Source organism: Scleropages formosus, chromosome 8 (assembly GCF_900964775.1).
Source record: "Scleropages formosus chromosome 8, fSclFor1.1, whole genome shotgun sequence".
Lineage (NCBI taxonomy): Eukaryota > Metazoa > Chordata > Actinopteri > Osteoglossiformes > Osteoglossidae > Scleropages > Scleropages formosus.
Window position 1 is genome coordinate 6,956,537 of NC_041813.1, and position 21,677 is coordinate 6,978,213.

A 21,677-nucleotide genomic window follows, 5' to 3' on the forward strand; every position below is an offset into this window, starting at 1 on the left:
CAGGCATTCAAACCTGGGTCCTTGTGTTGTAATATTGTGGCTTTAACCACTGCGCCACCTGCTGCATTCCTTTTTGACAAGGCAGTAATATGCTGCTCACCTGACTTGGCTTGAATTGATACGTCGCTGTGCTGCAGATGTGCACTGGCCTATATAGCTGGGTCTGTCGGAGGTCATTTTCAAATGGCCACTTCCTTTACCCTTGGCTGAGTCACGTGTTCTACCAGCTATGGAGTTGTTGCTCTTCTTTTCACTTCCTTTTTAGCTTGCGTTTTCTCTCTGTCGGTTCCCAAAGACACATTATGTTTCCTCGCTGGTTTCTTGTCTTTCTGTTATTTTAGCCATTTTCAAATTTGAAACAAATCCGTCATCCGCCCTGGAATTTACTGCCAGAATATGCAGTCCTCTTTTGAAAAAACACCCTGGAAAAAGTAGTGGAACCAAAGGATCGGTCCTCGAAGGCTGAATTGGACTAATTGCTGAGCCCAGGTTCTGACACAAATGTCATGGGGGCAGTGAAATTTCCAACACTCAGTGTGCTTTAAGGGACTGTCTGTGGCTCCTGAACTAGCCTTTCCAACGTGAGTTCATGTACTTGTAAGAGACTGAACTGAAATTAGACTGCCTGCTTGTTGCCTATCACAGGTAAACGTGTGTGATGGGAGACACACCAGCTTGCATGACTTCACCATATGCTACCTCTCATTCACAGATTGCTGGTAGGATGCTGTTGGACCTTGAGCAACTGTCAGACAGCTCCTACCTCACATTGTAATTACCCAGACTGAGGCCTGTCTTTGGTTTTCTTCCGCTGCTGAATCACCTTATAATTAGACAATATAGACATTAAATTACTTGGCTACTTGATAATACTACTAAAGCCATAAATTGGCAGAGTTATGTGTGAGTGGAGTGGGTGTAGACGGCGGTATTATTTTCAGACCTCAGTCATAACAATAAACCCAGACTGAAAATGCAGAGTCTGAGGGAGGTGAAAACAGTAATTTTACAGCTGAAATGACAATGTTAGGAGTCATGTATGAAGGCAGTGAAGAACCAGGCAAAGCAAGAGGATACAGAGGGGTGGGTTCTCATATTTATTCCTATAGCTGAAGCTTTTCTCCAAAGTGACTTACACTGTTAAGGTTACCATTATTTACCCATTTATAGGGCTGGGTAATTTTATTGGAGCAGTTTAGGGTAACTACCACACTCAAGGATAATACAACTGGGGGGGGGGCTCGAACCTGCAATCTTTGGATCCAAAGGCAGTAGCTTTAACCACCCTGCTATCATGTGGGTGATTCTGTACAACTGGTAGCACATGTCTGTTGACAAAGCATCCTGGGGGCAGGCGCGACTATTGCCTGGTCTTCTCAGTTCTCAATGGTGTGATTAGAGCGACCGCAAAGATTTCTGCTGAGAAAGAGGCTTTTTGGTTCTGTGAGGTGCCTCCCACTCTACTGCAAAAAGAGGGTTAATGTCACTCTCCAGCTGAAATGCTAGGAAAGTATAAAAGCAAAGTTGCCCCCCAGGTTCCTGTTCTCATGTCCTACTGCAGAAGTGACACAGATAGTGTAGTCCTGGATTCGAATCCCTGCTCCCACTGTAAAACATGGGTAAGACACTGAGTACATTGGGGTCAACATCTTACATTGCTAGTTGCTTTGATCAGAAACATTAGCTAAATACAGCAATATGAATAATTATATAATAATAATAATAATAATGCGCTGGAGTGTCTTCTAGAAGGATGTTGTCCTGGAGAGAACACTTTGGGGAAACTCCCATGGATCACTGTTTTCACTGGAAGAACGGGTCCTAGTTCTCCTTAAGTATATTGTCACAGCAGAGTCTGACAGAATATAAATGAGTATCTCGCTCATATCCCAGCACTCCCTGCTCCTCATAGAAGTGGACTTTTACACCTGGCGGTGTGTTGAGGCCTTTTTTGAGTTTGAAACATCTGACCTGTTACTCTGCAAGACATCATGTCCTGGATCAGAGAAGATGCCGTGGGTAAAATGTGATGGTGAACACCTCTCTCAGCTGGAGGGGTGTGTGTGTGTGTGTCTGCCTGCCTGCCTGCCTGCCTGCCTGCCTGCCTGCCTGCCTGCCTGCCTGCCTGCCTGCCTGCCTGTTTGTCTCTATTCACTACTTAGAAAATACAGTGACACTGATCATAGAAACATCCATTAGAGAGTGAGAGAACTGCAAACAAGAAAAATATGTGATGACACAACAATGTCCAACTAGAATGGCATGAGAGGAAGTGAAGTATCCTTCGCTTCCTTACTGGCCTTTGAGAGGAAGCAATATATGTGAGTATGAAGGAATGTGCTGCTGTTTTGGCCTTCTCTTTGCTTTCCCAATCAAAGAGCTAAAGGAGTGGATCGCACTCTTTCTCCACAGCACAGTGATGGGCTCGCGTCTCTCCCGCACGTCACTGTTTCGGTACTACACCAGGCCATGAAGCGCTGAAAAGCCTCAAAGATTTAGGTGTGACTACTGTGTCGGTGCATCTCTTCTAAGACAAGATAAGTAAACAACCCCAGAAACAGAAGCCAGCTGGTTTTTGTGTTCAGGAAGCAGATGCTGGGGGTCCTGCCAAGCAGAGGAGCCGCCCTGGTTCCTCCTCCAGTGCTTACTTTACATATGTGTGTGAAAATGCAAAACGGACTGTCCACAGTGCCACTTTTATTCGGCTGCTGCTTTCTCCTCCGTGCGGTCAGTTTTGGGCCTCTCTTCCAATGATATTTCAGTGCCACTGGACTAGACATAACACAGCTGTTTGTCGATGTCAGAAAACATCCCTGCATGTGAGTCTGTGCATTAGTTTAATATATTTTCGACTCAGTGGCAAACAGATTTTTTTTTTTTTTTTTTTGGCCACACACTGTTGAAACTAACCAACAGTGATCCCATCTCACTTAATGAGCAGCCTTTTGCCAAAGAAGGTGAGTCTAAGGAAGCGCTCAGTAGATCTCATGGAGAAAGTACATTGTTCTCTAAGGGCTGTTAGAGTGGCGCTGTTGGAATTAGGACCCACTTTCAAACCCCAGGGCCCCTCCGATAATGTAACCTTAAAGGGGAAGCACACAGAGCTCTTTGTTGGATTAAGATATTGAGTCCATGTAGCTCTTTGAACATGTGATGTACAGTGAAATACACTCAGCCTTTGCTGTTTGCAGGGGTTTGGTTCCTAGAAAACCCAGTGAATATGGAAAATGTGACTACAGAACCATTGACTCTATGGAAAAAAGGGGGTTATGTTCTTGCGGATCCCTCTTCACCATATACTTTAGCTATCTGTCACCATAAACCCATCATTTCATATACCCTTCTTGTAAAACACAGCTTATTTATTCTATTGTGTGTTTTATAAATGTATGTTATACACTGTTTTCTTTGTAATGGTACAGCAGTACATTGATTCATCACGAACCACAGATGTAACTTTTGCATATCTTCTTCCTTATGGCGAATCAGCCGAATAGTGGATTCATTAACACCGAATTCACGGCCTACGAATGCTACAGACATCCCAGAACGAAGTTTCTCTAATACTCATATTTTATCAGTATAGCTCATCTCAGCCTTTTTTCCCTTGGGAACGCTTGCCAACACACTTTTGCTTGCATTTGCAGTACGTGTGGATGGCATTTTTAATTTAAAAAAAAAAAAATAATAATGAAAAGCAGCGTAAAGCTGCAAAAATGTTGATTACAAGATGCTCGACAAACACACGTTTTAACACAGGAGCCACATAAACAAAGAAGAATCCTCTCCTCGCTGGAGCCCATCTGTGATGATGCGTGGTAGGAGTCTCTTTTTTTTTTTTTTTTTTTTTTTTTTTTTTTGCCTGCTCTGCATGGCGGTGAATAGCCGTGAGGTGAATAGTGAAAAACGGGTTACGCTTCATTTTCAAGTGAATGAGCAAACACGCAACACGGGCAGCGAGGATTGACTGTAAATGAAAACTGTAAACTTTTATTAATTGGCAGTTTGTTACTTCTTAGTATTGTGACTCCTGAAGACATAATTATTGCTTTTATGCATGAATGTTTGTTTGGAATGAACATCAGCATGATATGTTTGTGTTTCCGGTGTCGATTTTGTAACCTGTGTAGGTATAATTAACATAGAAAACAGCACAAATAAACGGTAGGAAACCAAATAAATGTTGCCCATCCATGTGTTATCAACAGCTACTCTCTCAGTGCAGGGTAGGGATGGTCCGGAGCCTCTTCCAGCAGCATAGGGTGCGAAGCTGGGTAGACTGAGCAAGACACCAGTCCATCAAAGGGCAATCACACACACACACACTCTCACACTCATGCACTCAGAGACACACAATATAGGCAGTTAAGATGAGTTCACACCAAACACATGTGTTTGGGCCATGAAAACCGATGCAAACTCCGCACAAATGGAGCCTGATTCAAACCCATGTTTGAGCCCACAGCCTTCGGTGCTGTGAGCCTCCGATGCTACCTCAGAAACATTCCTAAATTGTTATACAGTAGTATAGTATAGTTATTACTTCCTGTGAAATTTGGAGTAGCGAATAAATTTTGGTTCACTTACAAACTTAGCAATAAAAAAAGAGCAGTTTTACAAAGTGACATCTTTAATTTTAGTTTGTGCAATATAATAAGGGTGTAAACAAGTTACTGGAAATCCATCTAACATCGTCCTCCTGATAGTAAAGTTGATTGGAAGTTAAGAATGCATTTTCCAGCAAACTGGCCAGTTGGGTATATTGAGTGGTAAGCCGTGGTAAAATGTTTGGAACACCGTTTCAGAAGGGGTAGATCGTGACACCAGACTGACTTTATGTGTCCGCTCTCTCATTGAATGAATTGAGTGTGCTTTCATTCCCCATCGTGCAGACAGCAACAGGTAACTTCCGTGACGGCTGTACTCAGGGTAACCTACAACTACCTCCAAAAACGGTAAAGTGGAATGCGGATAAACAGCAGATGTTGATGAAGAGCAGAGACTCCGCTGTTGAACTACGTCAAACTTTAGCATTTTCCGGCTGCCTTTGTGCTTATGTCCTAACAAAATTGTATGAAGTTCTACAAATGGATTATTGCTTTCGCCAGTAGAGGAAGGGCCGAGCCAGACACCGAAGGAAATATGTGTGGTAACAGTGTACTTCGTGCTACGTCACAGCATCCCCCCCTTTCAACGGCAGCCTTCCACCAGAACCGTTCTATACTGGCCGCTAGCGATTCCAAAGCGGGCACAGCAGAAATGCGGTCCATTTCTGCCCTAAATCTCAACCCGTGGGCCTGTCTTGGCGGTTACTTACGGCCTGTGCCAGAGGCCATTGTGGCAGCATAAATCAGGCTGCTGGGCTCAGATTGATGATGCTGCGGACGGACTTTTGCTGAGGCTTGCTCTTTGGCGGCGTGTTGTTACCGAGAGAGATGGAGTGCTCCTCCATTTACTATCTGGAAACAAGGGGCCCGTGACTCTGGCGCGGTGCTCCTGCTCTCTACCCCCTGGCTCGGACCCACCTGACTCGGGGTAATCTGCTAAACCTGACGTCACAGCGGCATTAGGCTGGGAAATGAGGAGTTTATTGTATCACCTGTTTGTGCCTTTTTAGCCAGATATTTTTTTCCCCTTTATCTTTGCTGTATTTGGCAGTCATTTAAGTAAACGTTGCCCTCATTGAAAAGTGTTGGATGAAAAACAAGTACAGTCACAAAAGGTCCAAAAACAAAAGCACAAAAGTTCTCGTTTTGGTCTCCGATGTGGTGGAACGACCTCCCCCTCTCACTCAGAACTGCTGAATCTCTCTATATTTAAGAAGGGTCTCATTACTCTCCTCTTCCAGACTCACTTCTCCCATGATCTCTAAAGTTCATGTAATGTGTAAATGTTCATGCTCTATAACTTGGAGATCGTAACTGTTGAATAACGAATAAACTTTCACATAGCTACAAATGCTTAATATAAAAAAGGAATGTGATTAGGAATTGTCGATTGTTTGGATAAACCTTTATTCAACTACTTGTGTGATGCACATCAGTCACATGGTGGAATATAAGAAGTGGACTCCTTCGAATCACACATCTGCATCTAAGTCTTTCCGCTAATGTAATGCACACATTATATGTGTGTATGTACGAGATGCAAGTCGCTTTGGAGAAAAGTGTCGGTTAAATGAATACATGTAAATGTAAAACGTAAATGAGTAACAACACTCAAAATCTGAGTCAAAATGGTTTTGAAGTGTGCCTCCGATGTATAGCACTGCAATACATAGACTTGGCTGTATAGATGACATATGGGAATCACTGGAAAAGCAGAAGCTTCATACATTTTTAAAAATTTGATAAGGGATTTGGGAGGGGGACTACAAACGGTCTGACTCTCCACTGCTTCGTCTGTCTCTGAGCCGGATCTGATGTTATGCTGGGCAGCTGTTATGAAGCTTATATTGCTGCCGTCAAAACATGATGTGTAGCCAGCAGGTTTCGCTTGGCCTGTTACCACACCATCAGAAAAATCTTCAGAGTTGCCTCTCAAAACAGGGAAACTCAGCTTGGAGTGGCTGTTTGCCCACTACACTGAAAAAACACACACACACACTTTCTGAAACCGCTTGTCCCGAGTGGGGTCTCGGCAAGCCGGAACCTAACATGGCAACACGGGGCGTAAGGCTGGAGGGGGGGGACACCAGTCCCACACAAGGCACCCCAAGCAGGACTCGAACCCCAGACCCACCAAAGGGTAGGACCCGGCCAAATCCACTGTGCCCCTTTCACTGCAAAACACTTGCCCCAAAGAGAGTTCCTTGGAAACTTGTGAGCTTTCAGTCAGTATGCACAGCAGTGTGTAGTGCCTAGCTGTTTGTGCAAAGCTGATCTTCATTTGGTGTATGCAGTACATTGCAGTCCATTACTGCACACACAACATATTGTGTGTTAACGCTTGAGAAAGCACATGTACTTAAGCACCTTTGATCGTGATCGCGTCAGTTTCGGCGTTTTCATGCATGCCCTTAAATTTTCCTGCTTCCAGCTCTTTCACATGCAAAGCCGTTACTGTCAGTTACAGGAGAGCTCAGAGGAGGTCAACGTAATTAACTCATGGGGTCAAGAGCGATCAATACTGTCAGTTAGTGTTAACTGCTTCAGTTGAGTCTTGTCAAGTTACCTGCCTCAGATGTGGGGTCAGCTGATTGCTGGGGTCAAAGAGACACAAGAATAGGTCTCAGCCACAAATGACTGTTGCTTTGTGTCAAGAGATTCTCATGCTGGGGAGTTGAATGGGTGGGGGTTACAGAATGGTGTTGCGTGGAGGCAGTCACAGGGTGATGTGTGTTGGTGATCACCCGATCCATGGCATGGCCCCGACACAAGAGTGTTGGTGAGTTGACTGGAACTCTGTCCCTTTGGTGCCCCAAACCCAGCTGACATACCTAGAAACAGGCAGATGGGAGGGGGGGGGCACACGTGAGCTTCCCAGTGCACGACCAGCAGCCAGAGTTCTTCCACTGCCACCATTGATCTCGTCCACTCCAGGGGGTGTCGGATATCCTGGGAGCAGCTTGCCGGCAGGACTGAGCTGATATAAAAGTTCTCTGTTCCTCTTCCTCGCTGCTCTCTTCTGCAGCTTTAGTACCGTGATTCGAAAGCACTTCCTAAGCAGGGCAGTTGTGGAATTGAGCGGTTGAAGCAAGGGGCGATGTTCTTCTGTGGAGAGGATTGGGCGAAGTGGGAATCCCATGGTCAATCCATGAGGAATGGAGATGATGCTTATAGAGGAGGGGATGGGACACTGCTGCTCTACGGGGCAGTCAGAGCCAGAGGAGGTTAATTTCACTCCCCCCCCCCCCCTTTCTCCCGTAACCAGGAATCAAAGGGATCAGTACTTTGTGCCTGGGATGTGTGCTGTCGCCATCAGACGCTGGATGAAAATGGACTTTCTGTTACATTTGTCCAGCTTGGACTAAGGCAACACCATGCTCGGAGGGTGTTTTAGCCTTTTAAGTTGCGGGAACCAGGGAAAGTAAACAAAAAATGATGACTTCGTTTGAAACCTGGTGGTGTGGATGCAGGCAGTCGGACATCGCGTTAATTTGAGCACCCGGTCCTGTTTTAACATGTGTGAGTCATGGTCCCCAGTGATGTCATCCAGCCTGTGCAGAATGGGATGGGACCAGTGTTCAGGAATAGGAGGGCAAAGATGTTTCACTGAAGCGCTTCTTTAAGCAAGCAAAGAAAGAAAGAGACCAACAAGAAAGCAGGGAAGAGGAAGGATGAAATCCTTGTTTGTTTTTCCACAGGTCCTCTGGCACCTTGACATCTTCCGCAGGAGCTTCCGTCAGCTGACCACTCACAAGTGCATGGAGGACTCCTGCATCTTCTGTGCCCTCAAGGTATTGATCCGGTGGGGGGGACCTCTCTCTCTCCCTCTCGCTCTTGCTCTTGCTCTCGCTTGCTCGCTCGCTGTCTGGCAATTCAGCATTATGGCTGGTGTAGGCAGTCAGGTAGCAGGGCATCTGTCTGCTCTTCCTATGGCTCATTGGCTCCATGGCAGCCCACATTTTCCCTTTGCCTGTGCTGAAGATAAGTGCCGCTAAACGGTTGATGACACAGTACAAGAGCAGAGGTTTATGGCTCTCCGGTCACCCGCACGCTGGGCAATAAATACTCGAAGTCGACCCTCCTGTGGAGTGCAGGCAAGCTGTCCACTTCTGAACCGCTGCAACTAGTAAGTGAGTGGCAGAAAAAAAACAGTAAGACAAAGCACTTATGATAAATGTTCGAAGACCTTTTTTTTCGGGACAAATGAGTGTATATGACAACCAAAAGGCAGGGCATTTTGACTGGGCCTCGCTCTTTAAATTGTGTCTGTGTGCAGAGCCTCTGCCTATAGGCACATATAGATCACATGCAGGAAGCATTAGAAACACTGGGAGTGGGAGATACTGTAAGAACCGATTTGCCGAGATTAAAAATGAATAGCTTTGGGGAGTTCAGTTTCCTTTCCATTATGCAGGATTCTGATGCTTTTTTCATTATTCATTTCTAGGTGAAATGAATAATAGGTAGTAAATATCAATAATTTAATTCCACAATTTGCAGGTGTCTGATGCAATGGTTGTATGCTCATCTGAAAATTCAACACATTAGTGCTGGAAATAATGTAATTTGTGCTTAATAACTCAAAACAATACAAAAACTGCAGTCCAAAAATTTGGCATTTGTTAATAGTTGTGGGGATTGCTGGTAGCCCAGTGGTAAGAGTTGCTGGCTTTAAATCCAGAGGTCGCAGGCTTGATCTCCACCTCTGGCTGTTGTACCCTTGAGCAAGGTTCACGCCCTAAAATTGTTTCAGTAGAATTACCCAACTGTATGAATGAGTAAATAATTGTAAGCTTGTAACTAATATTTTTAACCTTAACATTGTAAGTCACTTTGGAGAAAAGCATCAGCTGAATGAACAAATGTAGTAAGTAATTTTGACTTAAGTGTGTTTAAACTTGTTCTGATTAAAAAATATTAGCAGAATTTGGGATGACCGTAGGAAGATGAAGATACCAGGCTTATGTTATGCTGTTTTCAGCTGCCCCAGGAAGATGCCTTCTGCTGATTGGATGCAAACAGTCTCTCTGTGTATGTGGATTCTGTTGCCGTGGTTACAAGGCTTGCCACTTTTGGCTGGGCTCCCCAGGTCTCCTGGGCTGTGGAGCACCTGAGGGAGCTTGTTTGTTCTTAGCTTTGTTCTTGAGCATACTTTGCCGCAGCGAGCCACCAGGTTGGAGCCCTTATCTAGGTGAACCTCTCAGTAGCATCCAGACACACACCTGGGTCCCTCTCCCACATACTCCATGTAACCTGTGGTTTCTGTGCTCTCTTAACCTTCACCTCTTGCTTTATGGCTGACCGTCCACTCTCTCTCTCTGTTTCTGTCCAGCTCTCACTGGTCTTCTCTTTTGCTCTGTTTCTTTCGTTCTTTCCCCCTTGTCACATTCTCTTTCTTGTCCACCTAATTTTTCTAAATCTGTCGAATGTGCAGCAGTGCCAGTGGCACTTTTTCAGTCCCCACTGGGTTTGTGAGACCGCCTTATCAAGGTTTCTTTCTTGTCTATGAGGATTGTGACTGAGACCGCCCATGTCTCTCCGTCTTACTGTTTGTGCGACACTCAGGGAAAGTCTTTCTTCTCCTCTCGACTCTCCCCCATCACGACCGTATGTCCGTGTGCTGTGATTGGCCGTGACTGTTGATGTGTCTGCTCTTGCTGGCATAACTCTGTATGTGTGTACGCATGCATGCCGCCATCCACCTCTCCTCCTTTCCCGTGCTCGGGGAAGTCTCCCTGTACACGTGCGGTCCTCCACACCCGGACCAAAATGGGGCTGTTTTGGGGGTTGGGAAGGAGAACGATGCAATATCTGACCTTCTCCGGTGTGGGACGGGATGGTGCCGCTGCAGGCTCTGTCTGGTTTGATATTCCAGCCTGGTGTCACGCAGACTTCCTGCAGTCTCCTCCTGCTTCTGCTTGATGGAAAAGCGTTAGGGATGCTTCACTGAGCGGTTCTCTCAATCGTATTTGCAATCGGCCGATGCTGACGTCATGGAGAGGCAGAGGATGTCGATTACAGAAAACGCGTTCCTCTAACTTTTCATTTAAACCGAAAATATATGGAAACAGCAAAGTAGTTTGAGGACACGGAGTTTCAGATGTTGCCTTGCGCTGGCCTTCGTCTGATGGGACACCTCACCCCCAACATGTTTTGTTTTTGCAAGTTTTTGTAAGAACAACAAGCGCAAAATCACACAATAGTGTTATTGGCATGTTTTGCCCAAGAAACACTTTTATCACCCTGTGCTGGATGGTCAGGGGTGAGCCTGGATAAGACATTTTCACTGCACCCTGCTGTGCCTCTGCTCTTTGCACCTTCCGCTTCGCATCTCTCTGGTGCCTGTGTGTTGCGGAGGGAATGGCCTGGCCGACCCTCACAAGGAATCCGATAAAAACGCTATGCCGCAAATCATGGCAAAGTAATTAGCTGGCAAGAACTGACTTTGTTTGCTACTCCAGGAAAAGCAGAACAGATGGCAGCTTTATTAATCTACTGGAAGAATCCAAAGTGGGGAATAATTAATATCTGAAGCGAGCAATGGATTCTCATGCCATTAGCTAGCTTGGGCTTGTACAGGTCTTCCACCATAGTGTGATCCACATGGTGTATATTAACTGTGCAAACATTTCAGCGGCTGAATTTAACCAGATGTCCCTAGTGGCCCGGAGTCAAGAGCAAGGCGTGAGTGAGGGTAGGAAGCTTGGTGAAGTGGCTCCCTCCAGTATCACTTTGGTGGGTGAAATGGAACATGGTGAGGAGGCCAATGTCCTGAACTGACTCCAGTGATCACATGACTATCCGGTGGGAGCAGAACCCAAACAATGGTGCAAGAAGGGCTGTGGGGTGCATCTGAAGCTGAAGGGGCCCCAGGGGCTCTACTAGAGAGGGTGGAAGTCCTGGTGAAGTGTATCCTCTCCAGTCCTCTTTATTCCCGGGCCAGATCAGTCACACTCTTCATCCCCTTATGGGAGACACCTCGGCCTCTTGGAAACACTAAGCAAACACTTCACCAACCTGGAGCCTGGAAGTCACTGTACACATTGCAGATAATTGTACACTACATTGGCACGTTGTTGTACATTACATATTTTTGTTTGTACCCTTTACCCAGGGTGAGCAGCACAGTTAACAGTTTTATACCATTTACACCACAGAGGACTTGCACAGGTTCCCATATCATTCCTCACTGCTATCACCTTGATTCAGTCTTGAAGATGCCACAGTGCTGCAGCTGGATTGTTTGCAACACTTTGGGATTGTTTGATTAGAACTTATGCCCCACACCTACACCGGCAGTCCTCTCCTGGCTTCCTTCCCTCAGTTAAATTGGTTGTTTCATCTAATGTAAACTATGCTGGAAGCTCTCTTGGCCTCGACGCTTGCGCTCCCATCTTGTGGGTGTTTTCAGATCAGGGCTCCTTGCGGCGAATGCTAACGGAAGTGTGAGCACCCTGTGTAATGAGACAAATGTGAGGTCCACGTTATTCTCTGCTGCTGCCTCTTACAGAGGTGCGCTGCTGGAGCTCTCTGGCATGACATCCGCAAAATTTCAGTTGCAAGTGTTGAAGATCTGTGTGCTGCGCTCATGGAAAGTATATCTGTGTGTGTCAGTTATATGGAAAGGGCCTGATGCATGTGCCAAGGAGGGAATCGGAGAAAGCTTTACTTTGCGTTGCTGCTCAGTCATTCCCAGTCCTCACCTGCATAAGAAGAGCAATATTGGTAGATGGAGAAGGGTACTAGAGTCACTTCGATGTTGAATGTCACCATCCTCCTGCAGCTGGGTACTTGGAGTTAGAGGTGACCAAGGGCTGGCTGGGCAGTGCCAGCTCTCTTAGGAGGGAAATCTGGTGGCTCAGTCCCTCCCCTCCTGTGAAACCCACCACCACCATGGGTCATGGGTACAAGCTACTTGACATTGCATTTGCAGCTGACATGAAAGGTAAACCCTTCTTCCACAAGGTGAGAGTGAGGACATTCAGCTCATAAAACAGCTCCCTCCTCTGAATCTGGTGACACACCTTCCCTTGCTCTCCACACACACACAGACACACACACACACACGAGTACATCAGTGCTTAGGCTAATCCTGCAGGTGAATAGGGATATCTGCTAGATATTAGGAGGCCATTAAATTCTTGAGGTTGTCGTGACTTAGAAGAGATCATCCTTTAAGACAGGACAAGTCCAATCCTCGTTCCCAGGGGCAATGATGTATTTATTGGTTCTTCTTGCAGCACAGCAGTTAAGCAGTTGAATGTGTTGTTTTTACACTGCAGCTGATGTGCCTTTGCCTTTCTACACAGTTTCAACAGAGTGGGAATTGTTTGCACCTTGGTGGCCTAAAGGAGCAATACTGGACCTCTCTGTGGGTCGATTGTCACGAATAGAGTTGGGAATGATTGTTTGAGAGACCCCTGTGATCTGTCTTCGGGACTTTAGATGATGTGCCAGGTAGCATGTCTCACAGTGCACTGTGATGACAGACCATTTAGCCAAGCTGCATGACCGATGCATCGCTGCATTGTGTGCCCTGAGGTTCCAGGGGTCTAGACTTGATGCTTCATAAACAGTGACAGAAAGCAGAGCCACCCCACACACATATATCATACTTGGATACTGTCATTCCTTCTTTCAAGAATACCAGCCAGACACAGATATGGACACTTAGAATTACTGTGTGCAGCTGAAAAACATCTTTGTTGTTGCTCTCGAATGAGTGAGCCTTAGTCATAGCATCTTGAAGCTGTGTCATGTGTGTGAGTTGCGGTGTTGCAAACCAGCACAGTGCCTATTGGCGCTGCTCTACGTGGAATGCCTTTCCCCAGCGACAGGGTGAATGCATGCAATGTTTTCTTTTTTTCCTTACGCTGTTATTGCAGAGCATCTTTGCGCAGTTCCAGTTCAGCAGCGAGAAGGTGCTGCCGTCCGACGCCCTGCGCAGCGCCCTGGCCAAGACTTTCCAGGACGAGCAGCGTTTTCAGCTGGGCATCATGGACGACGCGGCCGAATGCTTCGTAAGCTACCCCTCCCCCACTTCCTTCCACAATCGACCTGTATTTTACTGGCTCTCGTGAGCGAAGCTGACAGTGCATTCCTTGGAAATTGTTCGAATGCTTATGCAACCAGGAACAAAACTGACAGCACTGTTACACAATGTAAGATAACCAATTTAATTAGCTTATTTATTTCTATTATTCAAAGTAATTGCGACTGTGGGGATGTTTATTTGGCCCTGGTATTCATTGTAATATGCTGTCAAAAGGGTTGGTATTTACTGCCACCGAAGCATTGATCCATCGTTGTTATTGCTTGCCTGTCACTCTGGTCTTGTGTAAGGTTATGCAACTCAAGTTGACCCTCACAGCAAGTTCTGCCTAGTTAGTCTGCACAACTTTATCCATGGGACATTTCCGAGGCTTGCGGCATCCGGTCTGCACTGTAGCAACTTAAATATGAATGTGTCACATGAGTGTATTCCTGCAGTGTGCATCGGAGTGCACGCACACTCCTGTGCTTAAGAAAAAACCAGCGAGTCTTCAGCTTCCTACCCGGCATTGGTTGCATTTTAGTCACGCTTGATGTTGTTTATGTAACGTGACATTCTCATTGTCTGATAGATTCTTTTATTAAATGTACTTGAAGCCACCTGTCAACAGATTGTTCTGAATTCCAGTCTCTGTTTTGAGGCTCCAGATCTTTTCTGCTCGTGTTGCAAACCAGCATGATATGCTAACAACAGGATTGTCCAGAGAACTGCAATTCATGTTTTTTTCTTAATTAGTTGTGTTCATCACCGCACTCGACAGCATCAGCCCCATTCACAAGTTTTGGAGTAATAGCGTGACCCGTTGAAAGACGGCACACACACACGTATACTGAACACAGGACAACACACATGCACAGAACACATGAACACCATTTCAATGTATAGCATAACACATGACAATTTACTAGATATACAACATCACACACATATACACACCAACACATACACCCTCTTTACTATGCATGAGAAGGGACTTGACCTGGAGCAAGAGACAGAGAAGGACCAGAGGCTAAGACTGTTCTGATTCCTTTTTTTCCCTGACAGTTTGTCTGCCCGACAAGTGTAAGACTATATCCACAAACCCTGAATCTGTGTCCTCTTGTTCATTGAACCAGGCTGTTTGTCACGGATGGTGTAAGGCAGCGGGAATATCTTATTAGAAAGAAAGGAACCAGTGTCTGCAGAGCTTAAGTGCTTGCAGTAGAGATCTGCAGTACGATTCCCTATATTTATTGCGTTTCTATACTTTTACATACTATGTCCCATGGTTTTTTTTTTTTTGTTTGTTTTTTTTTTTGCATGTTTCGCACCATTGCACGTGCACACACACACACACACACACACACACACACACACACACACACACACACACGGAGTCACTCAGTTCTAGTAAGACACCATAAAAATCCCAGTACCTACATGAATAACACCGTTGCCTCCAACTGCAGGAAAACCTACTAATGCGGATTCACTTTCACATCTCGGATGAGACCAAGGAGGACATCTGCACTGCAAAGCACTGCATCCCGCACCAGAAGTTTGGCATGACACTTTTCGAGCAGGTGGGTGAGCCATCCTCTCCCGTCATGGACTCTCACAGAGCCAGGTTATAGGTCACGTGTTCCTCTAATTTACCGTGTCATTGAGCCTCTGCCAGTGTAAATGCTGTGGTTTGTGAGTTGTGAAACAAATACAATAATATGGTGGAAGATGTACAGTCAACTGTAAATATGCACTTGTGTTTTCCAATGAGCAGAGTCTGTGAGCAAAAGTACGTAGAGTGCAGCTGAAGTCCTGCGAAGACCTCCAATTTGCAGAGCATTTCGGTCACAAGCCTTTTTGTTCTCCAGTGTGTGTGTAGCAGGTGTGGGGCCACCTCAGACCCTCTGCCCTTCATTCAGATGGTCCACTACATATCGACTACCTCCCTCTGGTAAGTGGGTGGCATTGCTGGCACGGTAGATAAAATGAGCAGAGAAGTGCGGTGGGCTTGGGTATTAACCTTACTGGAACTATGCATTTGCAAAACCTCTTGAAAAAAGATCCATTCTAAACCATCCCAAATGTCCAACGGGAAGAACGAATGGGTTGAATTACTTATCTAAGGCTCATTTACATCAATATTTGAAATGCTCGTTAAAGGGCATAAGGAGAAAGCAGCCAAAGGCATTGAGTTGCGCTACAGGCTGAGGACAGTCAAAGGTTTGCTTGCCAACTGAATCCGAATGTTGTGCAGGGTTCCAGATGGAAAATAACATCGCAGTAACAAAGCTGCTGAAAGCCTCCAAATGAAGGAGTCCAGCAGGTTAAATATTAGGTCGCTTAGGAACCAGTCATGGGACATTTTGTGGTAGGTGATTATCTCTTCTGGTACCTGTCTACACCAGGGAGAACGCTCCTGTGGTTGTAACATGTCTAATTGGTGCAGGTAAGACTGCGGCATTATGGTTTTGCAAAAACAGTTATGAAAAACAATAAACAAGCTTTCCAATAAAGCAGTCAATGGATCAAATGTGTCCGAGTGCAGCTGAAGCTCCACCCCTCCATGGCAGAGTGTTTTTCAGCAACCTGAGGCAGGCCCTGCACATGCACTTCTGATATCGACAGAGAGCACATGCTGTCACACACCTGCACGAAAACAGATAATGCAATAGGTTCAGTGCCTAGCTAGAATATTTCGTGAGAAAATTATACTCTGCAGATTCGTCTGTGATTACCATCTGTTCATCTCCCCCTCTGATCTAAGGAGATGTTTGTGCTGAAGCAAAGTTGCAAGCGATGCGATGTGCAGACCTGATGTTGTGCACTGTGGGGGGTGAGTGAAAGCTGAAATCGGTGGTGGCAATTGAGGATGGCGTTCCTAATTCAGAGGAGGCTGGTCAGCTAAATGAGTGTGAAAAGTATAGAGATATGATGGGACATTTTACAGAAAGCTCACATGAGTGGTGATTGACCCTAGGGTTCAGCCTCTTGGCTAGCTCTTTTGGAGACTGTCCTCTAGTGAACCTAGAGCCTCTCAACACATCTGGTACCTGCTCCGTGGCTTAGCTGACAGTGCCCAGGTGCACCATGGTCCTCATACTTGAATGACAGCAGTTTCCATTCTGCTCCAGATGTGGGTCACCAGAGTCACTGACCTTATTTGGAGAGGCGCTCGTTTTGCCCTCGATGGTTGGTCCCCCCTCAGCTTGCATCAAAAGTGAAACTGTCCTTCCCCCGTGGGTCCGAGACCCCCCCCCAGTGGTGTGTAAACAGCTGAGGCAGGCAGGCAGATTAGCCCTACGGGGTCCGTGAAATGACAGGGATGAAGTCAGAATTACAGGTACTGATGGAGAGGCACTGCCTGATCGTAACTCTAGCCACATGCCCTGGGGGACAAACTCGCACTCATGCCCTCGCTCTCTCTGACGGTGCCCCCGAAATGCACACTAAACCATGGCAGTACATAGCCTGGCCCAAATGGACTTTTGTTGTAACAATGCAGCTTCAAGTGGCATAATGTTTAATGTAGAAGCAAAGTCCCATCACATGTACCCCCTGGGACATGTCTAGTATTGTTATAAGTGAGATGCGATTCCTCCTCACAGTCCTGCAGACAAATGCAACGACCATGTGGTATCTGTAAAAGTATCTCTGCATGCTAGTGGCACTGAACTCATGTCCTACATCCTTGATGGTGCCGCGTGCAGTTAGACCTCACTGTTTCCCTATCTCTTCCCCACGTTTCTGTGATGCAGCAACCAGGCCATCCGCATGCTGGAGTGCCGGGAGAAGACTACACCAGACATGTTCGGGGAGCTGCTTCGCAATGCCAGCACCGTGGGGGACCTGCGCAACTGTCCGGTAAACCCCCTTGCTTGCCAGTACCAGTTTGTCAGCTGCACTGGTGGACACATGATCTGCTTTACTAGGTGATGCTAGTAAGCAAGACACATGACAGGATACCCTGTCGCAAGAGCATTAGGACTGGACATCACCAAAGCAACATCATGACAATTTAAACGAGGAAAAACCCTCAAAAAACGTCCAAATCTCTGCAGTGAATCATGGACTTGTGACAGTGGCACATGAAGCAGCCCTGAGCTCCACTTTGGACTGATGGTGCTCTCAAGTGTGAAATGCTTGTTTGTTGTGTAACAGTGAGCGACTGCTCCAGTGTTTGGCCCTGCAGGCAGGCACAGCGGGGTGTCCCACAGTCATGCAGTCTTGTCTGGGCATCAGCAGTGTGATGCCAGCATGAGCACCGGCTGGTACTTGACGAGGTCCGGGAACGGCATGATTCTGGTGTGGACAAAGGCGCATATGCTTTCTAGAGTGTAGGGAGCTTTGTTTGCCTGTGTGTCTGAACGCGCATGTGTATGTCCACTTGGGAGTGAATGTTGGTGGGTGGAAATGATGGAAAGTGCTAAGTGCTCTAGAAACACTTAAAGGAGATATCCTGGCCAGAATGTCTTATCTAAAACCCTAGCTGCTTGAGGACAAACTGCTTTGAGAAGTTTGCCTGGATATAGCACCTTCCTTCATTATAATCTAAACTATGGTTTGGCTTTGACCTCCACCAAAGGTTTAGATGACATTGTGTGGAGCTGATGTCTGTACAGAACAGAATTTACCCTTGTTCATCTAGCTGACGAAATTATGTATCTTTTCTGTAGTGATTTTATTCTAAAGTCTCCTGGTAGAGATTTGAAATACATGCTTCATATTGTGTTGCTCAGCTTTGTTTTGAGCCTTGCTGGTTAGCCTGTAACTCTGAGATACCGCCACTGTTTACAAGGAATTTGGCCCATGGATAATCCTTGCCTGTGAAAGGGTGGAGACCTGCCCACGCCAGCCTACTCTGCTCACTCCTCTGAGGGGATAGAGAGAATGGATCCTCATAAGGAACAGGATAGGGTCAACATGGCAGTCAAGTAGGGTACTTTTTAACCTCTTGGCCCCCTAACCCTGCTACAGTGCTACCTGAGTGAGTCAGTGGCCATGTGATACTTCCCCATGACAAAGGCTTTGTTATGGGTTCTAGGTGATAAAAATGGGTTCTGGAATGAGCTAGAGCTGTGCATGTCCTTCAGGCAGAAGAGTCTGTGTGAGGTGCTGACTTCTTTGGCCAGGTAGTCTTTACTCTGATAATGAGGTACACTTCTCTGTGTCTAACCACTCTTTACTACTGGTGGACCTCATGTGACATGGCCATACCACATTTCTGCTAAGAGTGGATCCTTGTCCCAGTATCTGTGAAGACCGACCTTCTTGTACCCAGTCTTGGCCCATTCGACCCTTGAACATTACGTGGACACTTCATGTTAACAAGATGAGTACATAAAGGGCTCACATTTGGTTCTCACGGTTCCGATATCGCTCTACTTCTCAGTGGTGGGATGAAAGGCATTGATAGCGAGGAAGAACAATCCTTAAAACAATATATGGGTTACTGAGGTTATATCATACTTTTGGTGCCTGTGGTCTGTCCCCTGGCATGGGCAGTCCCTCTCGGATCAGACACCTGCTCGCCTGGAGGGGGGTTGGTGCGAGTTGAAAGAAGTTGAGGTTGCATTTAGTTCCATCAAGAGAGATGGATACACAGGAATGCACTAAAGGAGAGAAGAACACCAATCACTTTGAGTTTGACATCTGCACTCTATGTATGTGTCTTGAGCTCCGAAGAGAAAATAAAGTACATTAGGTCTAGCTGGATTTTGTTGCTCAGTGAGCTGACAGCCTTTCTGTTTTATTCCCTTCAACCCCCCTCCCTGTACACCTCCGTCCCTCACCACTGTCACAGAGTAACTGTGGCGAGAAGCTAAGGATCCGACGAGTGCTGATGAACTCCCCAGAGATCATTACCATCGGCTTGGTGTGGGACTCAGACCACTCGGATCTGGCCGAAGACGTCATTCATAGCCTTGGCACCTGCCTGCGCCTGGGAGATGTAAGAGATAGAAGAAATCCTTCCCCCAGTCCCCATTGCCCTTCTCCATACTTTATATCTGTGAAGTCCAGTGCCATCTGAGATGTCCAGGGTTTACCTTCAAAATGTTTTGAGCATTCACGGCACAGTTGTGCTTAATTTGAAGTTTGGCTTGCCTTATTATTTCACATGTTTAGTCTCATGGCTCTGATTTCCCCTGTCCCCTGTTGCAGCTGTTCTACAGGGTAACAGAGGACAAAGCCAAGCAGGCTGAACTCTACCTTGTGGGCATGGTCTGCTACTATGGCAAGCACTACTCCACCTTCTTCTTCCAAACCAAGATCCGCAAATGGATGTACTTTGATGATGCCCATGTCAAGGAGGTAAAGCTGCCTGATTCCTCGTGTTAGTCAGCTATGTTTATATCTGTGTGTTTTTTTTTCTTTTCTTTTCTTTTTTTGTATCTAGTGTATCTACATTATTCTGGGGATGAATCTTTCATCCTTGATTTGTAAAAACGTACAGAAACAACTGTGATGCAGTAATTGGTGTCCCTGTTGTATGCTGCTTTTTTTCAAGTGTTTTGTTAGACAAGGAGGCCCGTTGGCTGATTACAGGCAATTCCACAAGTGCTGGAGGTTTCTAACCATAAATAAGGTGGTTTATGGTGTCGTAGTTCCCTGGATTGTAAGCTGCCTGTTCCTGCGTTAGTGTTTGTTCAACTGGTAGAATGTTCTCTCCTGTGGTGGGGTGAGGGGAGGCAGGGAGGTGCGTCACCATTGTAGGGGGCTGGGTGTTGGTGCTCGACCCACCCACCGGTGCTAGGGCTGTTCCAAACATGGCTTTATTCTGATAAAGGTCCCGTTGGACACGGGTTCCGGTTCAGTGCGCAGAGAGCTGCTTTTTTCTACGGCCCTCTCTAGGACAGCACGTGAGCATTAGAGGTCTAACAAAAGGAAATGGAAAACAAGGAAATCCCTCCATTGTTTGTCTCCCAGCTGGATGGGAGGGTAGGGCAGACGAGGGGGGTTGAGGGGGGTCAGGAGACCCATTATCAGGACAGTATCTCCACCCCACTGCTGCGGACCGTTGCCGGGGGCCACCTCCAATCAGATGGGATAACGGAACGGCCTGACTGCGGGTTGTCGGAAACGGGGCTGTCAGTTTGGAAAGTGCAGCTGGGCGGGGACACAGCGGTGGAAAGTATGACAAAATGGCTACTCGGCTCCACTGATTTGGAGTTCATATCCAGCCCGCCGCTTGTCCTGCTCAGCGGTTGACAGGAACCTCCACCTCTGTGCTGTGGTATTTTTCACTTCTCTGGAACAGATTGTATCACTGAACCTCATGGAACTCAGTTGTGTTAAGGCAAAATCTGCAAATGAGTGATTTGTACTATTTTATTATCCTATACGGTATTCCAAGACTAATAGTTTGTGTGAACGATAACTTCTAAGACGGTTGTTGTACATTAGTGTCTTCCTTCTCTCCCTGACAGATTGGGCCCAAGTGGAAGGACGTGGTGTCCCGGTGCATCAAGGGCCACTACCAGCCCCTGCTGCTCCTCTACGCTGACCCCAGGGGGACACCCGTGTCTGCGCATGACGTTCCTGCACAGCTCGACCTGCGTCACTACAACAAGGCTGGATACGACAGCGAGGATTCTGGTATATTCCGTGTGCTGTGCTGAGCCATTGAAAATCCAGCATAACATCCCCCTTTTCCGCTTAGGAAAATGTCCCGTCCATCCTCTGCCCCCTGAATTCCAGCTGCCAGACTGCTGTGCGATTGACTTTTGATAGTTTGTGCCAAAAACCGGAGAAGCTGCCTAGTGCCAGTGCTCTGGTCTTCTGTTTGGATGCTTCAGATGCTGGGATGTGCCTTCTGATGGACCTGCTTTGCTCTGTTTTTATTTCCAGGGCGGGAGCCATCCATCTCTAGCGACACCCGCACAGACTCCTCCACGGACAGTTATACCTACAAGCACTCTCAGTCGCACCACGAGTCCATGGCCAGCCACTTCTCCTCCGACTCTCAGGGCACGGTCGTCTGCGGTCCTGACAACGACGCCACCTCTCAGAGCAGCACCGAGTTCGCAGGTAACCCCACC

At 46.6% G+C, this 21,677-nt stretch overlaps 1 protein-coding gene across 6 annotated transcripts in view; it reads left to right on the plus strand.

The window, feature by feature from the left end:
* The window catches only part of usp54a (ubiquitin specific peptidase 54a), a 56,974-nt gene that overhangs the window by 23,018 nt on the left and 12,279 nt on the right, over window positions 1-21,677 (plus strand). For all 6 annotated transcript variants that reach the window (XM_018766252.2, XM_018766244.2, XM_018766248.2 and 3 more), the window contains 9 exons: window positions 8,306-8,398; window positions 13,493-13,627; window positions 15,108-15,221; window positions 15,510-15,592; window positions 17,397-17,502; window positions 19,442-19,588; window positions 19,801-19,950; window positions 21,066-21,234; window positions 21,487-21,666. In XM_018766252.2, coding sequence (XP_018621768.2) covers window positions 8,306-8,398; window positions 13,493-13,627; window positions 15,108-15,221; window positions 15,510-15,592; window positions 17,397-17,502; window positions 19,442-19,588; window positions 19,801-19,950; window positions 21,066-21,234; window positions 21,487-21,666 — 1,177 coding nt within the window. The remainder of the gene's footprint in view (window positions 1-8,305; window positions 8,399-13,492; window positions 13,628-15,107; window positions 15,222-15,509; window positions 15,593-17,396; window positions 17,503-19,441; window positions 19,589-19,800; window positions 19,951-21,065; window positions 21,235-21,486; window positions 21,667-21,677) is intronic.